The 19,560-nt window shown below is 42.8% G+C and overlaps 2 protein-coding genes across 2 annotated transcripts; both read right to left on the reverse strand.

Moving 5' to 3' along the window:
* Nucleotides 1-14,136: 14,136 nt before the first annotated feature.
* Nucleotides 14,137-15,982, reverse strand: LOC131302967 (uncharacterized). Its single transcript, XM_058329759.1, has 5 exons — nt 15,655-15,982; nt 15,313-15,534; nt 15,048-15,238; nt 14,562-14,933; nt 14,137-14,457 (listed from the first exon to the last, which is right to left on the reverse strand). The coding sequence occupies exons 1-5, from the start codon at nt 15,980-15,982 to the stop codon at nt 14,137-14,139; spliced, it is 1,434 nt and encodes a 477-aa protein (XP_058185742.1).
* A 1,140-nt stretch (nt 15,983-17,122) lies between these two features.
* LOC131302968 (uncharacterized) lies at nt 17,123-18,901 on the reverse strand. The gene is made up of 4 exons (XM_058329760.1): nt 18,597-18,901; nt 18,163-18,435; nt 17,486-18,054; nt 17,123-17,361 (listed from the first exon to the last, which is right to left on the reverse strand). Exons 1-4 carry the CDS (start codon nt 18,899-18,901, stop codon nt 17,123-17,125), a joined length of 1,386 nt encoding a protein of 461 aa, XP_058185743.1.
* Nucleotides 18,902-19,560: the final 659 nt, after the last annotated feature.

The following is a 19,560-nucleotide window of genomic DNA, read 5'->3' on the forward strand; positions in this document are numbered from 1 at the left end:
ATTGATAGCGTTTGCGAACTTGTATTGGTTATTATGTGAACTAGTAACACTTTATGAATGATGAGGGGATTAATAATGGGAATTAGGTTGAAATGGATGAATGATTGGACTATCTACTAACTTATTGTATGACAACAATAATGGATTCGTGCCAAGAGAACTGTGATTTTAAGACAAGTTTTGTATAGCAAACGACTAATAGTGAGAATTACGAATGAAATAGGTGATGGCTTGGGATAAGTAGTCCTTCGGGTTTCATACATTGAACTTTTATTATATGTTTAGTACTTGTTGGTATACGCCGGTGGTGTGAGGTCATTAGGCCTGAACATGAGATTGTGTATGATGAAATTGGGATAGTCCGAGGTCCCAAATGCTTGGTGGGGGATAGTGTGAGGTCCCAAATGCTCGGATTAAAATCGTATGACAAGGATACGGAAATGAGATGTATGATACATTCAAAATGCTTGGTGTAGTGGTACTTCGATAGAAGTAGAAATAGACGAGTAGCAAAGCCATGTGTTGGGTCGTTTCGTTAAGTTCGTAGAGTCATATGTAAAAGATGGAACGTGGGCAGAAATGGTATCGATTGGGCGTTAAACTCCTTATTCGGTTTAAACCTTCTTGTTGGTGACTTAAAGAGATGTGTCCTCATTCATTCATTATACTTTACTCATTTTCATATAAACGTAGCACCGATTTCTCTATTGGGCTAGTGTAGCTCAACCTTTTATTTTCAGGTACTACACAGGGGTGGTAGCATGGAGTGCTTGCGTGCATGGACTGACTGACTTACTTTTTTGAAAGCTAACATGGAGGAGGAGTTAGTCATCTTTGTAAAATCTCCTTTTTGTCAAAGATGTATATGTAACTTAATTTCATTTTCCTTTCTAAGATTGTTGCTCAGCTCTTAACATTTATGTATCTCGACCAAATGCTATTTTGGGCCGGTGTGCCACCAATGTAATCTTTTAAAATCTGAAGTGTTGGACTGTAAATTGAAGTTATGGGAACTATGAACTCTTTGGGTTATTATATTATATATTGTGAGCATTTTATTTAAGAAAAGCTTTATTTAATTATGTTAAAAATCGAAGGCATGACAATTCATGGATCTCCCACAGCCCTAACTCCAATGAAAGGACCTTGGCCATTCACCCAATGGGGAGTAGATTTAATTAACCCACTTCTTATGGCAGCAGGCCAGGTCCAACATGTCATTATAGCTGTGGATTATTTTACAAAGTGGGTTGAGGCTAAGGCACTGGCTGCAATCACTGCAGAGGTTACAATTGATTTCTTATGGAAATTAATCATTAGTTGATTTGGGTTACCATGAGTGATAGTCACAGACCGAGGAAAGCAATTTGACAATGCTCAATTCAAAGCTTATTGTACTTCCAAGGGAATACATGTACATTATGCATCCAAGGCTCATCCGAAAGCCAATGGATAAGTGGAAGTCAGAAATCGGACTATCAAGAAGGGAATCAAAAAGAGGCTGCGTGAGGCCAAAGGAGCTTGGCCAGATGAGTTGTATAATGTGCTATGGGCATATCGTACAACCCCCCGAACTGCAACTGGGGAAACTCCATGCTCTCTAGCTTTCGGGGTTGAAGCAGTAGTTCCTATCGAAGTTGAGCTCCTCAACTATAGAACCGCGAGTATCGATGACCAAGAAAACTAGGAAGATCTCAGGGCTGAGCTGGATCTCTTGGAAGAAAAAAGGGAAATAGCAATGACCAAGGTGGCCATGTACTAACAAAGAATGGTCAAGTACCATGAAGCACAGGTTAGGCCAAGAGATTTTCGAGCTGGTGACCTAGTCCTAAGAAAAGTTGACCCAATAGGAAAGAAGGTGAGCAAGCTTGGCCCAAACTGGGAAGGACCATATCAAGTCTTGCACCATGTCAAGGCTGGTGCATATAGGCTTGCAACCCTAAGGGCAAAAGAGCAGCCCAATTCATGGAATGCAGAGCATCTCAAGAAGTATTACAAGTAGGTGCTTGCAGTAGAAATTTATTTCTCTTTTTAGGAAACCTTTCGTTTTCAATAAAACTTTAGCAACGAAAATATTATTAGGACTACGTGTTCTTTTCATTTGTTAGCCCCTGTAGCTAATAAATCTCCCTACGAGGGAGAATCGTTCAATAAAGTTGAAATGGAAATGACATACAAATATAAAAATTATTTAATAATTTTTTATTTATATTCCACACTTAAAGGGTGTGGAAACCTTTTACATAAAAGTTGCAACCTAGCTACTACCTCCCTCCCTCGGAGGAGAGGGAACTTGAGGCGCCGGTTGCCCTTGGAAAGCCTCCAACTTTATCAGCACCATGAGAACGGTCTTCTCCATGACAGAAAGTGACTCCGCCATGGCGTCCATCTTCACGGATAGGCCGTTGATGGCTGCCTTCAGGCTCTACAGTTCTTGGTACAACTCAGACACTCGATCGTTGGATGCCATTTGAAACTCTAAAATGATGAAGAAAAATTTACTACAACCGTTAGCTTTTATAGCACAAACACCAGACAATTCGTTAACCGCTTGCTAATCCAATAAGCACAAAACATTCAAAGCTACAATTAAAACCGCCACCTCAACTGCTTAAAGTAATGGGAGGTTACATAGCCAATGACCTTGGGCAGTTGAAACGACTTCTTTTACTTAATGCAACTGATTTGAACCATAAGGGCCAACCTCCCATGTTTTGAACAAATATAATATTCTACAGAATTATAATCAAACCTGAGGAATATCCTATGGGAAATTGCAATAAGTGTATTAATTATTTAGATGCAAATAATTTACACACTTAAGGGAGTAAGACTGCTACAAACCCGTAATAAAAGAAGCTTAGGAAAAATTTCCAAGCTCAAGACGTAGCACAGCTATGCAATAAAAGAAGCTTAGGAAAAATTTTCAAGCTCAAAAACGTAGCACAGCTATGCAATAAAAGAAGCTTAGGAAAATTTCCAAGCTCAAAGACGTAGCAGAGCTATGCAATAAAAGAAGCTTAGGAAAAATTTCCAAGCTCAAGGGCGTAGCACAGCTATGCAATAAAAGAAGCTTAGGTAAAATTTCCAAGCTCAAAAAGCTTAGGTAAAATTTCCTAGCTCAAAGGTGTAGCACAGCTATACAGTAAAAGAAGCTTGGAAAAATTTCCAAGCTCAAAGACGTAGCACAACTATGCAATAAAAGAGTTCAGAATAAAATTTCTAGCTCTAAAACTTGGTACAGCTAAGATATACAACCTTGGCGAAAAAGACCAAGCTCAAGCGCCTAGCTCGACTATGACAAAGGCAAGAATTGACAAAATCCACAAAAGTCAGTATGCAAAACACAACTATAACGTGCGCAAAGATTGTCAAAACTGCCACAACTCGGCTCAAAGTGAGAGCACGCTTTCATTGAACCTGTACCTGTCATGATTTCAAAACAAATAACCTCTAAAGGCCACCAAAAATGATCCTCTAAAAGGCCACCAAAAATGATCTCATTGAGATCATCCCTATTAGTCATCAAGAAGAACAAAGTTCTAAAGTTAGCCCACCAGGCGGGGGTAGAGGCCAAACCAAAGGCCACTCCTAAATAAACATAGTCAAAGTATGAAAGTATTAAAAAGTATTTAATTACAGACCCAATGAATTAAAATTTTCTTAGGCCATTCAAAGGCCCAGGGTGGAACTATCAATTGCCTGCCCATCACTTGATGATGGGCCTGGAGGTGTTTCTGCCGGAGTTTGAGTTTCAACTAAGAGAGAGACCTTTTCTGGAGTTTTGAGAAGGGATGCAAATGAAGAGCTCGGGATGGATGTGTCTTTGGAGGCCGCATTATCACCTTGGTCCTCCTCCTTCTGTCCCCTATCCAGACATGAGGGCTCCTCATCATCATCAACCTCAAATTTGGAAAAATCCAAATTGGGGTAAGCCAAGGTAGCATGGCTCCGTATTGCTTCAAACCCATCAAAATACTGCTGGGTTATGTCTTGACAATACTCAGGGGACTGTAGGAAGAGCAAAATTGCATCCCTACGGGCACTCCTCACTTTTTCCACCATCCCTTGACTTATGGTCTTACATTTCTCGAGCTCACCATTTCACTCTAGAATTTTCTGCTCCAAGCTCCTAACAGTCGCCACGGCGACATCTCTATCCTCTTCCAATCCCCTCCTCGACTGAAGAGCAGCATCTCTCTCACCCGTCACCTTCTGAAGCTCTGCTGCCATGAAGCACCTTGCTTTGTGAGCCTCATATTGGCCTCAGTAAGAGTAACCACTTGCTTCCCAGGCTATGGCTTAGGGAGGTAAGATAATGGCCATGAGCTGCAACCTGCAAAAAAGAGAGAAAGAGCCAACGAGGAAAATAACAGACAATCAATAAATTGTTAAAATAGAAAAGAGGAGCATACCATGGCCAACTCGACCAACATTTGCTCCCCAATAGTTTGGAGAGACATCTTCGCCATCAAATATTTGTCAGCTGCACATAGTAGCCCAGAAGCACGCTCAAGAGCCTCCTGATAATTGCCCAACATAGAGGGGCCAATAGAAGCCTTCGTCTTTTTAGCAGGAGGGGTTCCCCTCCACAGCTGCACCCTTTTCCTTTCTTTTTAATCTCTCAGCCTCTTCTTCAACAATCTACTCAACCACTAAGTCAAGAGTAGGGTCATTAGAAAGATTGGCATCCAGAAAGCTATCAACATTTAGCTCTTTTTGGAGCTACGGCCCCAGATGACTGCTTTGCCCTCTCAACTTTAAGTCGGGCCAGCAAAGCTTTGTCCATTTTTGGTGCCATCTCTTTACCTTCACTTTCTTCTTCTGGAAAGAAAAGAAATGAAAGCAATGTAAAACGTAGCCAAAAGCATGACGGCAAATAAAAAATAGAAACTACCTCTAGAGAGTGCTAAGGCCTCACGAGTGGTTTCTGGGCCCAATAAATAAGTGGCCAATGATTCCGGAGTTACAAGTAATTCCCAACTGTGGACCGTGTGGCTTTGAGCTTGTTGAAGCTCAGCTTCTAAGGCAGGGCTCAGAGGATATGGGGCTCAAGCTGCATAAAAGAATTGCATAAAGATATGGAATAAATTCATGGAATTACAGGATTAAAGAAAATCAATAGCTTACAATTTGTGATGGGAACCCCTCACCTACTGGGGATCCAAGGGGTATATGTCCCGATCTCCCAACCAGGCAGCTCCCAACCATCACCACCAACAAAAAAGAACTTATCTTTCCAATTTTTATTCACAGTAGGGAGTTCAGTCATTAGCTCCCCCTCACCAGGTCTTTTTGTAAAGTAGTACCACCCAATACCTTCTGGGGCCTCCTTAATAGAAAACTGGTTGAAAAAAGGTCCCTTCGTCAAAGAAGTCCGCCCATCCGACATTGCGCCCCAAAGCACTGCACAACCTATCAAGAGGCGCCAAGAATTGGGTACGATTTGGCCAGGAGCCAAACCAAGAAAACCCAAGACATTCCTCACCACAGTGAAAAAGGGCAGACATAAACCTACTTCTAGGGCACCCACATAGAGACCAGTCTCATTCTCAATAGAAGTACAAGCCCGTTCAGGCCCAGAAGGCTTCTTAAAGGAAACGGAGGCCGGAATCGAGTATCTAACTCTAAGAACGGCTAACTCTTCGTTCGTGATCATAGATGGGATATTGGAAGCAAAAAAAAAGGGAACTCTACGGGGACCCCTCGACGAAGACGCAGAAGGCGATGAGGGTTTAACACCACTCGACAGACCTTTATCAGACGAAGCCCTAATGTTACCACTACGGTGTAGCGACACCTCTTCCTCTTCAAACGACTCCTCGACATTCAAAATAGAGGAAAAATTGATAAATCCTTCTGACATTAGGGTTCCTGCGGTACAAGTTAGTAGACAAAAAGAAGAGGTCCCGAAAGACCCTGTTTTGAAGAGCGATAGAATAAGGGGCAAAATCTTCTATGATAGGAGAGTAAAGGTTGATGGAAACGAAGCCGACCAACCTAGCACAGATGAACTCCCCTGGAATGGCCCACGTTGGGCCTGAAATCTCTACGCTAGGGGGAGAATCTAGCTTAAAAACAACAGAAAGAACAGCTAGGAAACGAGGACGTACCTAAAGAGAACGGGCTCTAGGAGAATGACGAAAATGATCGATGAAGAAAGTCCTCATGGAGAAAATTGACTGGGTAGATTCAAACTTTCCTCTGCTTGAGGATGATTAGAGCAAGAAGAAGCTTAAATGCCGAGCATCAATCCCGAGAAACACTCCTTAATCTTCGACGTCCACCTCTAAGCACCAGAAGAGCGGTAACCGCCATTTAGGTCTGACCAATGTTCCTTACCTCCAGGGAAGACCTGGAGCTTGGAAACAGGGGAGTACCAGATAAGTAGGATAGACCTAAGGAGCTCAGTACTATGAGAACTACAGACCTGGGGAGTATAAGCTAACCTCACCAGGGCCTCTCTAGGAACCTACCTGGAACAAAGTCAGGATTTGCCAGCTCCATCTTTCAGACAAAGCTGGCAAAAGGTCCAAAGACCAGCTCCGGCCCCTAGCTATAATGAGGAGGATAATATCCATAATATTATCCATGGAATATACTTATTCAAATAAAGATACCACGCCGAGAAACTTAAATTCTAAGGGATAAAGGAATGTTGATGGTAAGATAAGCATAAAATGCCAATGATATATATGATCAAAGACGGGTAAAGATTCCTAGCTAAGACAGGATGCCCATGGATTCCTAGCTAAGGCAGGACTCCACATTCCTCAAAGAGGTAATCTGGAATCTACGAGATACAATCCTACAAGGACTCAACCTCCTATCAAAATGCCTATAAATATAACAGTAGAACTCCAATAAATGGTACGCAAACATATAAACCGAGAATCTTAATTCTCTCACCACATAGCGAGTACTCTACTGACTTAGGCATCAGAGGGTGGTTGGCACGCCACCACACCGGTGACTCAAGCTGTTGCTTTGTTTTGCAGGTTCAGGTCGGAGCTGACAACAAAGCTGATTCATCAAACACGTAGTCCCGAAAGAGACAACTTTATTGCCAAAGTTTTATTGAAAACAAAAGGTTTCTTAAATACATAAATAAATTCCTACTGCAAGCACCTACTTGTAATACTTCCTGAGATGCTCTGCATTCCATGAATTGGGCAGCTCTTTTCCCCTTAGGGTTGCAAGCTTGTACGCACCTGCCTTGACATGGTGCAAGACCTGGTATGGTCATTCCCAATTTGGGCCAAGCTTGCCCACCTTTTTTCTAGTTGGTTCAACCTTTCTGAGGACTAGATCACCAGCTCTAAAATCTCTTGGCCTAACTTGTGCTTCATGGTACTTAACCATTCTTTGCTGGTATACGGCTACCTTGGCCATTGCTATTGCCCTTTTCTCTTCCAAGAGATCTAGTTTAGCTCTAAGATCTTCTTGGTTTTCTTGGTCATCGATACTTGCGGTTTTGTAGTTGAGGAGCTCAACTTCAATAGGAACTATTGCTTCAGCTCCGGAGGCTAGAGAGTATGGAGTTTTTCTCCAGTTGCACTTCGAGGAGTAGTACGATATGCCCATAGCACATTATATAACTCATCTGGCCAAGCTCTTTTGGCTTCACGTAGCCACTTTTTGATTCCCTTCTTGATAGTCCGATTTGTGACCTCCACTTGCCCATTGGCTTTTGGGTGAGCCTTGGATGCATAATGTACATGTATCCCCTTGGAAATACAGTAAGCTTTGAATTGGGTATTGTTAAATTGCTTTCGTCGGTCCGTGACTATCACTTGTGGTAGTCCAAACGACTAATTATTAATTTCCATAAGAAATCAATAGTAACCTTTGCAGTAATCGTGGCCAGTGCCCTAGCTTCGACCCATTTCGTAAAGTAGTCCACAGCTATAATTGCATGCTGGACTTGGCCTACTGTTGTAGGAAGTGGGCCAATTAGGTCCATTCCCCTTTGGGCAAACGGCTAAGGTCCTGTCATTAGGTTTAGGATTGTAGGGCATCCACGAGTGATGTTTGCAAACCGCTGGCACTTCTCACATTTTTGGACCATAGAGTAGCAATCTTTTTGCATACTTGGCCAATAGTAGCCCAACTTAAGGAGCTTGTTGGCCAACATACGGCCACCTTGGTGATCTCCACATACTCCCTGGTGGACCTCCTCCATAGCCCACGTAGATTCCACCGTGGTCAAACATTTGAGGTATGGCAGCGAGAAGCTCCTTCTGTACAGCACATCTCCCATTATCAGGTACTTTGCAGCTCTGATTTTGAGTTGTCTAGCTTTGACCTTGTCGTCTGGCAAAGTCCCATTTGTTATGTATTCAACTATGGGGCCTGTCCATGAATTGCTGTAGTCGATAGCTTGAACCTATATGTCTGAAGCTAAGATGCTTGGTAATTCTAAGTATCGAATTGGTGCATTCCGTGGAATGGCATCTTCTTTGGCCATGACCAACTTTGCTAAATAATCAGCTTCAATATTTTCCTCTCTTGGAGTCCTGACAATTTCAAAGCTTTGAAGCTTTGCAACTTGGGTCTTCACTTTATCCAAGTATTTTTGCATTACCTCTTCCTTTACCGTATACTCCCCAAAAAGCTGACCCACAACCAACCGTGAGTCACTTTTTGCCAATAAATGCTTAACACCTACGGCCTTTGCTATTTCCAACCCAACCACAAGAGCTTTATATTCAGCATAGTTGTTAGTTGCTTTGAACTCAAACTTAAGCGCGTAGCTCAGGCATTATCCTTTTGGGGATGTTAAAATCAAACCAACTCCACTTGCTTCTCTAGTTGTTGATCCATCAACTTAAAGGACCCATGGTTTAGGTTCTTCTTTGGGGGGGTGATGAATAAGCTTTGTCGTTAGCTCCGACCTGAACCTGCAAAACAAAGCAAGAGCTTGAGTCACCAGTGTGGTGGCGTGCCAACCACCCTCCAATGCCTAAGTCAGTAGAATACTTGTTATTTAGAGAGAATAGAGATTGTCGATTGGGAGGTGTATACCTATTATTAGAGTTCTACCGTCATATTTATAAGCATTTTTGATAGGAGGTTGAGTCCTTGTAGGACTGTATCCCAAGGATTTCGGATCATCTCATTGAAGAGTGTGGAGTCCTGCCTTAGCTGGGACTCCATGTTCATCCAGCCTTAGCCTAGAATTCTTATCCGTCTTTGATTGTGTTTATCATTAGCATTTCATGCCTACCTTATCGACGTCTCTCCTTTATCCCATAGGATTTAGGTTTCTCAGTGTGGTATCTTTATTGGGATAAGTAATATTCCATGAATATCTTGCTTTAGCTTGGGACCAGAGCTGATCTTTATATCTTATGCCAGCTTCGTAGGAGAGCGGAGCTGACATATCCTGACTTTGCCACAGGTAATAATTCCAAGGGGGGTATAGGCAAGACTGACTCCTACTCTCCAGGTCTGTATTTCTTGTAGTGCTGACCTTCTTAGGTCTACCATACTTATCAGGTACTCCCCTGTTTTCGAGCTTCAACTTTTCCCTGGAGGTTGGGAACATTGGTAAGACCTAAATGGCGGTTACCATTCTATTTCTTTTTCCAAGGGTTTGAATGCGTGGGTCGCTTCGTGGGACAGGTGTCGAAATTGTTGCCACTCTAGTGATTAGAGGTGGATGACGAAAGTTAAGGAGTGTTTCTTGGGATTGACGCTCATCGTTTAAGCTTCTTCTTGCTTTGATCAATCTCTGTCAGAGAAGCATTAGAATCTACTTAGGCGATTTTCTCCGTGAGATCTTTCTTCATCATTCTCCTTCGTCGTCCCGTTAGAGCCCGTCCCCTTTAGGTACGTTCCTCTTTCTTGGCTGTTCTTTGTTCTCCTTTTAAGCTGGATTCTCCCCCTAGTGTAGAGATTTCAGGCCCAACGTGGGCTGCTCTAGGGGAGTTTATCTGTGCTAGGTTGGTCGATTTTGTTTCCATCCACCTTCACTCTCCCATCATAAAGGATTTTGCCCCTTATTCCATCGTGCTTCAAAACATGGTCTTTCGGGATCTCTTTTTCCTATTTGCTAACTTGTACCCTAGGTTCTCCATAGGAACCCCAATGTATGAGGGATTTATCAATTTTTCCTCTGTTCTGAAAGTTGAGGAGTCGTTTGAAGAGGAGGAAGTATCACTGCACCGTAGTGGCAACATTAGGGCTTCGTTTGATTGAAGTAAGTCGAGTGGCGTTAAACCCTCGTCGCCTCCTGCATCTTCATCGAGGGGGCCCCGTAGAGTCCCCATTTTTTTTTGCTTCCAACCTCCCATCTACGATTTCGAATGAAGAGTTGGCCGTTCTTAGAGTTAGATACTCGATCCCGGCCTCCGTTTACCTTAGGAAGCCTTCTGGGTTTGATCGGGCTTGTACCTTTGTTGAGAATGAGACTTGTCTCTATGTTGGTGCCCTAGAAGGAGGTTTGCGGCTACCCTTTCCCACCGTGGTGAGGGATGTCCTGAGTTTTGTCGATTTGGCTCCTGGCCAACTTGTACCCAATTCTTGGCGCCTCTTAATAGGTTGTGCGGTGCTTTGGGGAGCAATGTCTGATGAGCAGACTCCTTTGACGAAAGGACCTTTTCTTAACCAATTTTCTGTTAAGGAGACCCCTGGAGGTATTGGGTGGTATTACTTTGCAAAAAGGATCGGCGAGGGGGAGCTAGTCATAGAGCTCCCTACTGTGAATAAAAATTAGAAAGATAAGTTCTTTTTTGTTGGTGGTGATGGTTGAGAGCTCCTTGGTTGGGAGATTGGGACATATACCCCTCGGATCCCCAGTAGGTGGGGGCTTCCCATCACGAATTGTAAGCTATTTGCTTTTCTTTAATCTTGTAATTTCATGAATTCATTTCATATCTTTATGAAACTTTTCTTCATCCGTGCAGCTCGAGCTCCATATCCCTTAAGTCCTACCTTAGCAGCGGAGCTTCAATAAGTTCAAAGCTATGCTGTCCACAGTTGGGAATTACTCGTAACTTCAGAATCGTTGGCTACTTAATTGCTGGGCCCGGAGACCACTAGTGAGGCCTTAGGACTCTCTAGAGGTAGTTTCTATTTTTTATTGGTGCCATGTTTTTAGCTGACTTTTACATTGATTTCCTTTCTTTTCTTTTCAGAAGAAGAAAGTGACATGGCACCGAAAATGGACAAAGCCTTGCTGGCCCAACTCAAAGCTAAGAGAGCAAAGCAGTCATCTAGGGCCGTAGCTCCAAAAAGGAAGAGCTCTCGTCTTCAAAAGGAGCTGGATGTTGATAGCTTTCTAGATGCCGGTCTTCCTACTGATCCTACTCTTGACTTGGTGATTGAAAAAATCACTGAAAAGGAGGTTGAGAAGTCAAAAAGGAAGGCAAAGGGAGTAGCTATGGAAGGGACTCTTGCTGCTAAAAAGATGAAGACTTCTGCTGGTCCCTCTATTTTGGGTAACTATCAAGAGGCCCTTGAGCGTGCTTCCGGGCTACTTTGTGCGGCTGACAAAGACTTGATGGCGGAGATGTCTCTCCAGGCTGTTGGGGAGCAAATGTTGGTGGAGTTGGCCATGGTATGCTCCTCTTCTTTGCTTTAGCAATTTATCGATTGTTTGTAGTTCTCTTTTGTTGAATCTTTCTTTCTTTTGGCAGGCTGCGGCTCGTGGCCAATATCTCACTTCCCAAGGCCATAGCCTGGGGAAACAGGTGGTTGCCCTTATTGAGGCTAACATGAAGCTCACAAAGCAGGGAGCCAACATGATGGCAAAAATTAAAAAGATTACTGGTGAAAAGGACGCCGCCCTTCAGTCGAAGAGGGGGTTGGAAGAGGAGAGAGATGTTGCCATGGCGACTGCTAGGAGGTTGGAGCAGAAAATTCTGGAGTGGAATGGTGAGCTCGAGAAATGTAAGACCATAAGTCAAGGGACGGTGGAAAAAGTGAGGAGTGCCCGTAGGGATGCTATTTCACTCTTCCTACAGTCCCCTAAGTATCGTCAAGACTTAACCCAATAGTATTTTGATGGGTTTGAAGCAATGAGGAGCCGTGCTGCCTTAGCTTACCCTAATTTGGATTTTTCCAAATTTGAGGTTGATGATGATGAGGGACCCTCATGTCTGAACGGGGGACAGAAGGAGGAGGACCAAAATGATGATGCAGCCTACAAAGATACATCCATCCCGAGCTCTTCGATCGCATCCCTTCTCCAAACTCCAAAAAAGGTCTCTCTCTCTCTTGAAACTCCAGCTGCAGCACCTCCTGGCCCATCAACTGGTGATGGGCCCTTTGAATGGCCGAAGAAACATTGAATTTAATGGGTCTATAACTAAACTCATTTTAATACTTTCGTACTTTAACTGTGTTTGTTTGGGAGTGGCTTTTACTCCCACTTGGCTAGCTGGTTGACTTTTAGAACTTTGTTCTGTGGGGATGATCTTAGTGAGATCATATTTAGTGGCCTTTTGGAGGCTATTCGTTTCACAAATATGACAAGTACAATGAAAGCATACTCCCACTTTTGTGCCAACTTATGGTAAATTTGTTAGTCTTTGTGTATGTGATAGTTGTGTTATGCATACTGACTTTCGTGGATTTGTTCTTTTTGCCAGGGCTATATATTTTAGCTGTACCACGTTTCGAAGCTAGAGATTTTATCCTAGGCTTCTTTAATTGCATAGCTGTGCTACGTCCTTTGAGCTTGGAAATTTTTCGTAAGCTTCTTTATTTGCATAGCTGTGCTACGTCCTTTGAGCTTGAAAATTTTTCCTAAGCTTCTTTAATTGCATAGCTATGCTACATCATTTGAGCTTAGAAATTTTTTCTAAGCTCCATTATTTGCATAGTTGTGCTACGTCCTTTGAGCTTGGAAATTTTTTCTAAGCTTCTTTAATTGCATAGCTGTGCTACGTCCTTTGAGCTTGGAAATTTTTCCTAAGCTTCATTATTTGCATAGCTGTGCTACATCCTTTTTTCCTAAGCTTCATTATTTGCATAGTTGTGCTACGTCCTTTGAGCTTGGAAATTTTTCCTAATCTTTTTTTAATTGCATAGCTGTGCTATGTCCTTTAAGCTTGGAAATTTTTCCTAAGCTTCATTATTTGCATAGCTATGCTACGTCCTTTGAGCTTGAAAATTTTTTCTAAGCTTCCTTATTATTACGGTTGTAGTAGTAGTCCTACTCCCCTTAGTGGATTATTTGTTTGTGTCCAAACAAGTGATGCACTTATATTTCTCATAGGATGATAATTCCGTGGAATTTATATTCGTTTTAAACAAGTAGAGCTGGTCCTATGGGTCCTAGTCTTTTGTATTGAAGTTTTGGCAATCGTTTGAACTGCCGGAGATGATAGGCCATGTAACTTTCCATTACTCTAAGTAGTTGAGATGATAGTTTTAATTGAAGCTTTGATTTTAAGCGTGCTGATTTGTTTAGCAAGCGGTTAGTGAATCGTCTGAGTTTGTGCTATAAAAACCAGTAGTTGTGATGAATTATTCTTCATTCCATAATCAATTTTCAAATTGTGATGGCGAACATCGAGCAAATCTCAGAGTTGAGCCAGAAGCTGCAAAGCCTGAAGGCGGCCATTGATGGGCTGTCCTCAAAGATGGAGGCCATGGCGGAATCAATTTCCGTCATGGAGAATACGGTCCACATGGTGCTGATAGCCAACTGGGACCAGTTGGAGGCTTTCCGAGGGCAACCGGCTCCACCAATTCCTTCCCCTCCGAGGGAGGGAGGTAGTAGTTAGGTTGCAACTTTGTGGATTTTACCCACAAAGTTTTGATGTAAAAATATGTCCATACCCCTTGGGTGTGGATTTATTAATAAAATTTGAATAATTTTATTTGTCTGCTTGCCATTTCTATATTATGCATATAGGAAATCTAATCGATCGTCCCTCGTGGGGAATTTTATTGGCCATAGGTGCTAATAGAAAAACACGTGGTCTTAATGAAAACAACTTTGTTGCTTGAGTTTTAATGAAAATAAAAAGTTTCCTAAAAACAGAAATAAACTTCCATTGCAAGTACCTACTTGCAATACTTCTTGAGATGCTCTGCGTTTCATGAATTTGGTAGCTCTTTTCCCTTTAGGGTTGCGAGCCTGTATGCACCAGCCTTGACATGGTGCAAGACCTGATAGGGTCCTTCTCAATTTGGGCCAAGTTTGCCCACCTTCTTTCCAGTCGGATCAACTTTCCTTAGGACTAGGTCACTAGCTCGAAAATCTCTTGGCCTAACCTGGGCGTCATGGTACTTGACCATTCTTTGCTGGTACATGGCTACTTTGGCCATTGCTGTTTCCCTTGTTTCTTCCAAGAGATCCAGCTCAGCCCTTAGATCTTCCTGGTTTTCTTGGTGATCTGTGCTTGCGGTCCTGTAATTGAAGAGTTCAATTTCAATTGGGACTACTGCTTCAGCCCCAAATGCAAAGGAGTATGGAGTTTCTCCAGTTGCAGTTCGAGGTGTTATCTGATATGCCCATAGCACATTATAAATCTCATCTAGCCAAGCTCCTTTGGCCTCTCGCAGCCTCTTTTGATTTCCTTCTTGATTGTCCGATTTGTGACTTCTACCTGTCCATTGGCTTTTGGGTGAGCCTTGGAGGCATAATGTACGTGTATTCCCTTGGAAATACAGTACGCTTTGAACTGAGTATTATCAAATTGCTTTCCTCGGTCTGTGACTATCACTCGTGGTAACCCAAAATGGCTAATAATAAACTTCCACAAGAAATCAATTATAACTTCTGCTGTGATTGTGGCCAGTGCCTTAGCTTCAACCCACTTCGTAAAGTAATCTACAGCTATAATGGCATGCTGGACCTGGCCTGCTGCCATTGGAAGTGGACCAATTAGGTCTACTCCCCACTGGGTGAATGGCCAAGGTCCTTTCATTGGACTTAGGACTGTGGGGGATCCATGAATGATGTTTGCAAAGCGCTGGCACTTTTCACATTTTTGGACCATAGAGTTGCAATCCTTTTACATGCTTGGCCAGTAGTTTCCCAACCTAAGGAATTTGTAGGCTAACATGCGACCACCTTAGTGATCCCCGCATACTCCTTGGTGGACTTCTTCCATAGCCTGTGCAGATTTTGCCATGGTCAGACATCTAAGGTATGGTAATGAGAAGCTCCTCATGTATAGCACATCTCCCATCATCAGGTATTTTGCAGCTCTGATCTTGAGCTGCCTAGCTTTGACCTTATCGTCTGGTAAGGTCCCGTTGGTTATGTAGTCAACTATGGGGCCTATCCATGAATTGTTGTAGTCAATAGCTTGTACTTGTACTTCTGGGGCAAAGATACTTGGTAACTCTAAATACCGTACTGGTGCATTCTGTGGAATGGCATATCCTCTTTGGCCGTGGCCAGCTTTGCCAAATAATCAACTTCAATATTTTCCTCTCTTGGAATCCTGACTACATTTAAGCTTTTCAGCTTTGCAACTTGGGGCTTCACTTTACTCAAGTACTTTTGCATTACCTCCTCTTTCATAGTGTATTCTCCTAGGACTTGTCCTACAACCAACTGTGAGTCACTTTTGGCTAATACGTGGTCAGCACTAACAAACTTAGCCAATTCCAATCCAACCACAAGAGCTTCATATTAAGCCTCATTGTTAGTCGCTTTGAACTCAAACCTAAGCTCATAGCTCGGGCATTGACCTTTTGGGGATGTTAAAATTAAACTAGCCCTGCATGCTTCTCTGGTTGTTGATTTGTCAACCTGGAGAATCCAAGGTTTAGGTTCTTCTTTGGGGAGCTCTTCAGGTTTTGGATATGTGTATTCTACAAGGAAATCTGCAAGCACTTGTGCTTTGATGGCAATTCTTGGCTTGTACTCTATATCAAACTTGCCAAGCTCTATTGACCACTGAATTAATCGGCCTGAAGTTTCTGGGCAATGGAGAACCCTTCGAAGCGGTTGATCTATCAGCACCTTTATTGAGTGAGCCTGAAAGTATGGCCGTATCCGTCTAGCTGCTACCACCATTGCAAAGGCTATCTTTTCACCTCTGGAATATCTCAACTCAGCTCCTCGTAATGCCCTGCTAGTGTAGTATACTGGGAGCTATGTCCCTTGCTCTTCCCTAATCAAAACTGCACTAACAGCATGTGGGGAGATAGCAAGGTAGAGAAATAGGTCTTCCCCTTCTTGGGTTCTACTGAGTAAGGGAGGGGATGCCATGTATTCTTTTAACTGGATGAAAGCTTCCTCCTCTGTGATAGTCCATTCAAAAGCTTTTTTCAAAACTTTGAAAAATGTTTGGCATTTGTCAGTCGCACGGGAGATAAACCTGCTTAGTACTGCAACTCGTCTTATTAGCTTTTGGACCTCTTTAATGCTCTGGGGTGATCACATGTAGAGTATAGCTTGGATCTTCTCGGGATTGGCTTCGATACCCCTTTGGGATACCATGAAGCCTAAGAACTTTCCTGAGGAGATCCTAAAAGCATATTTTGTTGAATTGAGTTTCATTTGGTATTTCCTGAGTACCTCAAGGGTTTCTTCCAAGTCTGTGACATGGTTTTGTGCCTTGGCACTTTTGACCAGCGTATCATCTACGTAAACCTCTACATTGCGCCCAATCTGTTGCTTGAACATCTTGTTGACTAGCCTTTGATATGTTGCTCCCACATTCTTAAGACCGAAGGGCATTACTTTGTAGCAATATAACCCCCTATAGATGATGAACGAAGTTTTCTCTTGATCTCCTTCATGCATTTGGATTTGATTATATCTTGAAAATGCATCCATAAAGCTGAGTAGCTCGTGCCCAGCTGTAGAATCTTCCAAGGAGTCAATCCTTGGCAGGGGAAAGCTATCCTTTAGACATGCTTTATTGAGGTTGGTGAAGTCTACACACATCCTCCATTTGCCATTGGGTTTCTTCACCATAACTACGTTGGTTAGCCAATCGGGGTAGAGAACTTTGCGGATGGATTCCGCTTGTATGAGCTTGTCTACCTCCTTGGCCGCAACTTCGTTTCGTTTTGGAGCGAATGTCCTTTTCTTCTGTTTCACTGGGCGCACTGTGGGATCCACGTTCAGCTTATGGGATATGACCCTTGGGTCAATTCCAGGGATGTCCTCATGGGACCATGCGAAAACATCTTTGTTCTTTTTTAGGAACTACAGCAGCTCAGCTCGTGCTTCTGGGCTCAATCCAATGCCAATCCTTACTGTTTTTCCCTTTAGTCCTGGCTCTAGGGGTTCTTCAGTTAGCTCTTCCACGGGTTCTCCATGTTGGAGCCTTTCTTCATCTCGTGTATCAAGACTTTTTATGCTCATTGTGGTGTTAGCACCTCTAAGTGAGGTGACATAACATTCTCGTGATGCTTTCTGGACTCCCCTTATGCAACCAATTCCTTCTGGTGTTGGGAACTTTATCATGAAGTGATAGGTGGAAATTATTGCCCCAATTTTATTCAGGGTTGTTCTTCCCAATATTGCATTGTATGCTGAGGGACAGTCGACTACTATGAATGGGCATACCTGCAAATCCAAATAATGGTGATGTCATAGGCCTTAGCCTTTCTCGTCCAACCTTTAGTTGGTCATACGCGAGGAGGTAGAGGATATCGACTGAGCTTCCGCTGTCAATCAGTACTCTGCGTGTGAGGTAGTTTGCCATGACATTGGTTATAACCAGGGGGTCATAATGAGGGATCTGAACTCCCTTGATGTCTTCTTCAGAGAAAATAATAGGTATTTCCTCCTTTTTCTGAAATTTGCTTGGACGGCCAACTGTGTTGACTTCCAAATGTTCCTCTGTTCTTAGCTTCCTTAGGTGAGCTTTCCTGGCATTGCCTGACTCTCCACGTCCAGCAAATCCTCCGTGGATGACCTTGATCTCTCCATTGGGACCTGAGCGGGGTATTGTGCCATATCTACCTTCCTTGCTTGTATCTTCCCTTCTAGGTTGTTTTTGATACTTCTTCGTTACAAAATGTTGAAGTCTCCCTCTTTGGATCAGATCCTCGATCTGCTGCTTTAGGTTAATACAATCATTCGTGTTGTGGCCATGGTCCTTGTGGAATTTGCAGTACTTGTCCTTAGCTCTCCTATTGGGATCAGTTCTCAGCTTCCCAGGCCACTTCAGGTCTGGGTTGTCTTGCAGGTTGCTAAGGATTTGCTCTGCTGTAGCTATGAGCGGAGTGAACTACTTATACCTGCCTTGGGGTGGACCTCCAGTTCCTCTCCGCCTCGAGGAAGATCTTGAGTCCACCGTCTTATTCTTTGGTTTGCCTCCCGTCTTGCGGGCAGCTTGTCTCCTCCTTTTATCTGCTGGAGGGAATTCGCCAACCTGTGATGGTCCTGTTTGAGGATCAAATCCGTCACGTGAACGTCTTGCGTAAATAACTTCTTTTGCATTCATGTGCTTCTGAGCATAAGCTCTACCAGAGTTTTGGGCAGTTCTTGAGATAAGAGGTATAGAAACTGTCCTAAGTACAACCCAGCTATATACGCAGTGATGCTCACACTATCGTCGGCTTCTTCTATCTGAACCACCTCTTTGTTGAACCTGGTGGTGTATTCTCTTAACGACTCCCATCTCCTTTATTTTACTGTCTGGAGGTGTGTTGCTGGTTTGTTGTAGGGTTGCCCAGCGATGAAGTAGCTTACAAAGCTTGTGCTAAGCTCTTTAAAGCTACGTATGCTTCCCGGTGGGAGCTTGTTGAACCATGCTCGTGCACTTCCCTTGAGGGCGACTTGGAATGCCTGGCACATCATTTCATCTGGTACCACTTGTAGATGCATTAGAGATTTGTATGTTTCTAAATGATCCAATGGATCCGCGGAGCCATTGAACGTCTCTAACTGGGGCATTTTGAACTTCCGTGGAAGAAGCAGCTCCATGACTTCGGGTGTAAAAGGTGAATCTGTATTCTGCACCAACTCTTCTACCATAGCAGGAGTTTGTGCTTTGATATGTTTCATTAACCCTTCAAACTGGTCTTACATCTATTGGTCATGCGAAGAAAAAGAGCGAAACACATAAAGGTTAGTAAGTGTTTAGACTACTAGTATGTGAGAAAGACAATAGTGATTCTTAGTAGATGTAAAGACTACTGATCACTAAGTAATAACAACTCTGAAAGTGTGCATTTGAGATAACGAAATCTAAATTTTTTTTGTTTCCATCGGTTTCATACTAATTAATGTGTACTTAGTAGATCAAAACGTACCTATTATCCCGAATCGATGTTGCTTGGGACTACTGTGGATCAAATCTTACGTATTAGATCCAATAAATAATTGTTGCCTCGAATCAACGTCGCTCTCACTACAAGAGTTGTTTAATTTTATAAATCTAGATACTCGCGTGTTGCTTTGTTTGAAATTGAAATCCTCATGTTTGCTTGATAAGACAGAAATAAACAAGCGGTTCTTGCGTTTTGTTAGTGTATGAAGACTATAAGAAAAATACATTACGGTTAGTAGGTATTTAGACTAGTAGTCATGCGAAGAAAAACAACAAAACACATGACGGTTTGTAGGTGTTTAGACTACTAGTCATGTGAAAAAGACAATAGTGATCCTTAATAGATGTAAAAACTACTGCTCAC

Source organism: Rhododendron vialii, chromosome 10a (assembly GCF_030253575.1).
Source record: "Rhododendron vialii isolate Sample 1 chromosome 10a, ASM3025357v1".
NCBI classification, from domain to species: Eukaryota; Viridiplantae; Streptophyta; class Magnoliopsida; order Ericales; family Ericaceae; genus Rhododendron; species Rhododendron vialii.

Excerpts from the sequence above, each read along its gene's own strand:
- LOC131302968 (XM_058329760.1), bottom strand. The coding sequence starts at position 18,901 with ATGGTAGAAGAGTTGGTGCAGAATACAGATTCACCTTTTACACCCGAA. Across the intron at positions 18,436-18,596 it reads GTAAGCTACTTCATCGCTGG|GACAGTTTCTATACCTCTTA; the intron begins GCAACCCTACAA and ends GGTTGTACTTAG. Across the intron at positions 17,362-17,485 it reads ACCATTATTTGGATTTGCAG|AAGGAATTGGTTGCATAAGG; the intron begins GTATGCCCATTC and ends TCCCAACACCAG.
- LOC131302967 (XM_058329759.1), bottom strand. The coding sequence starts at position 15,982 with ATGGTGGTAGCAGCTAGACGGATACGGCCATACTTTCAGGCTCACTCA. Across the intron at positions 15,535-15,654 it reads AATTTTAACATCCCCAAAAG|CCAAAAGTGACTCACAGTTG; the intron begins GTCAATGCCCGA and ends ACCACGTATTAG. Across the intron at positions 15,239-15,312 it reads CCACAGAATGCACCAGTACG|GCCCCATAGTTGACTACATA; the intron begins GTATTTAGAGTT and ends ATTCATGGATAG.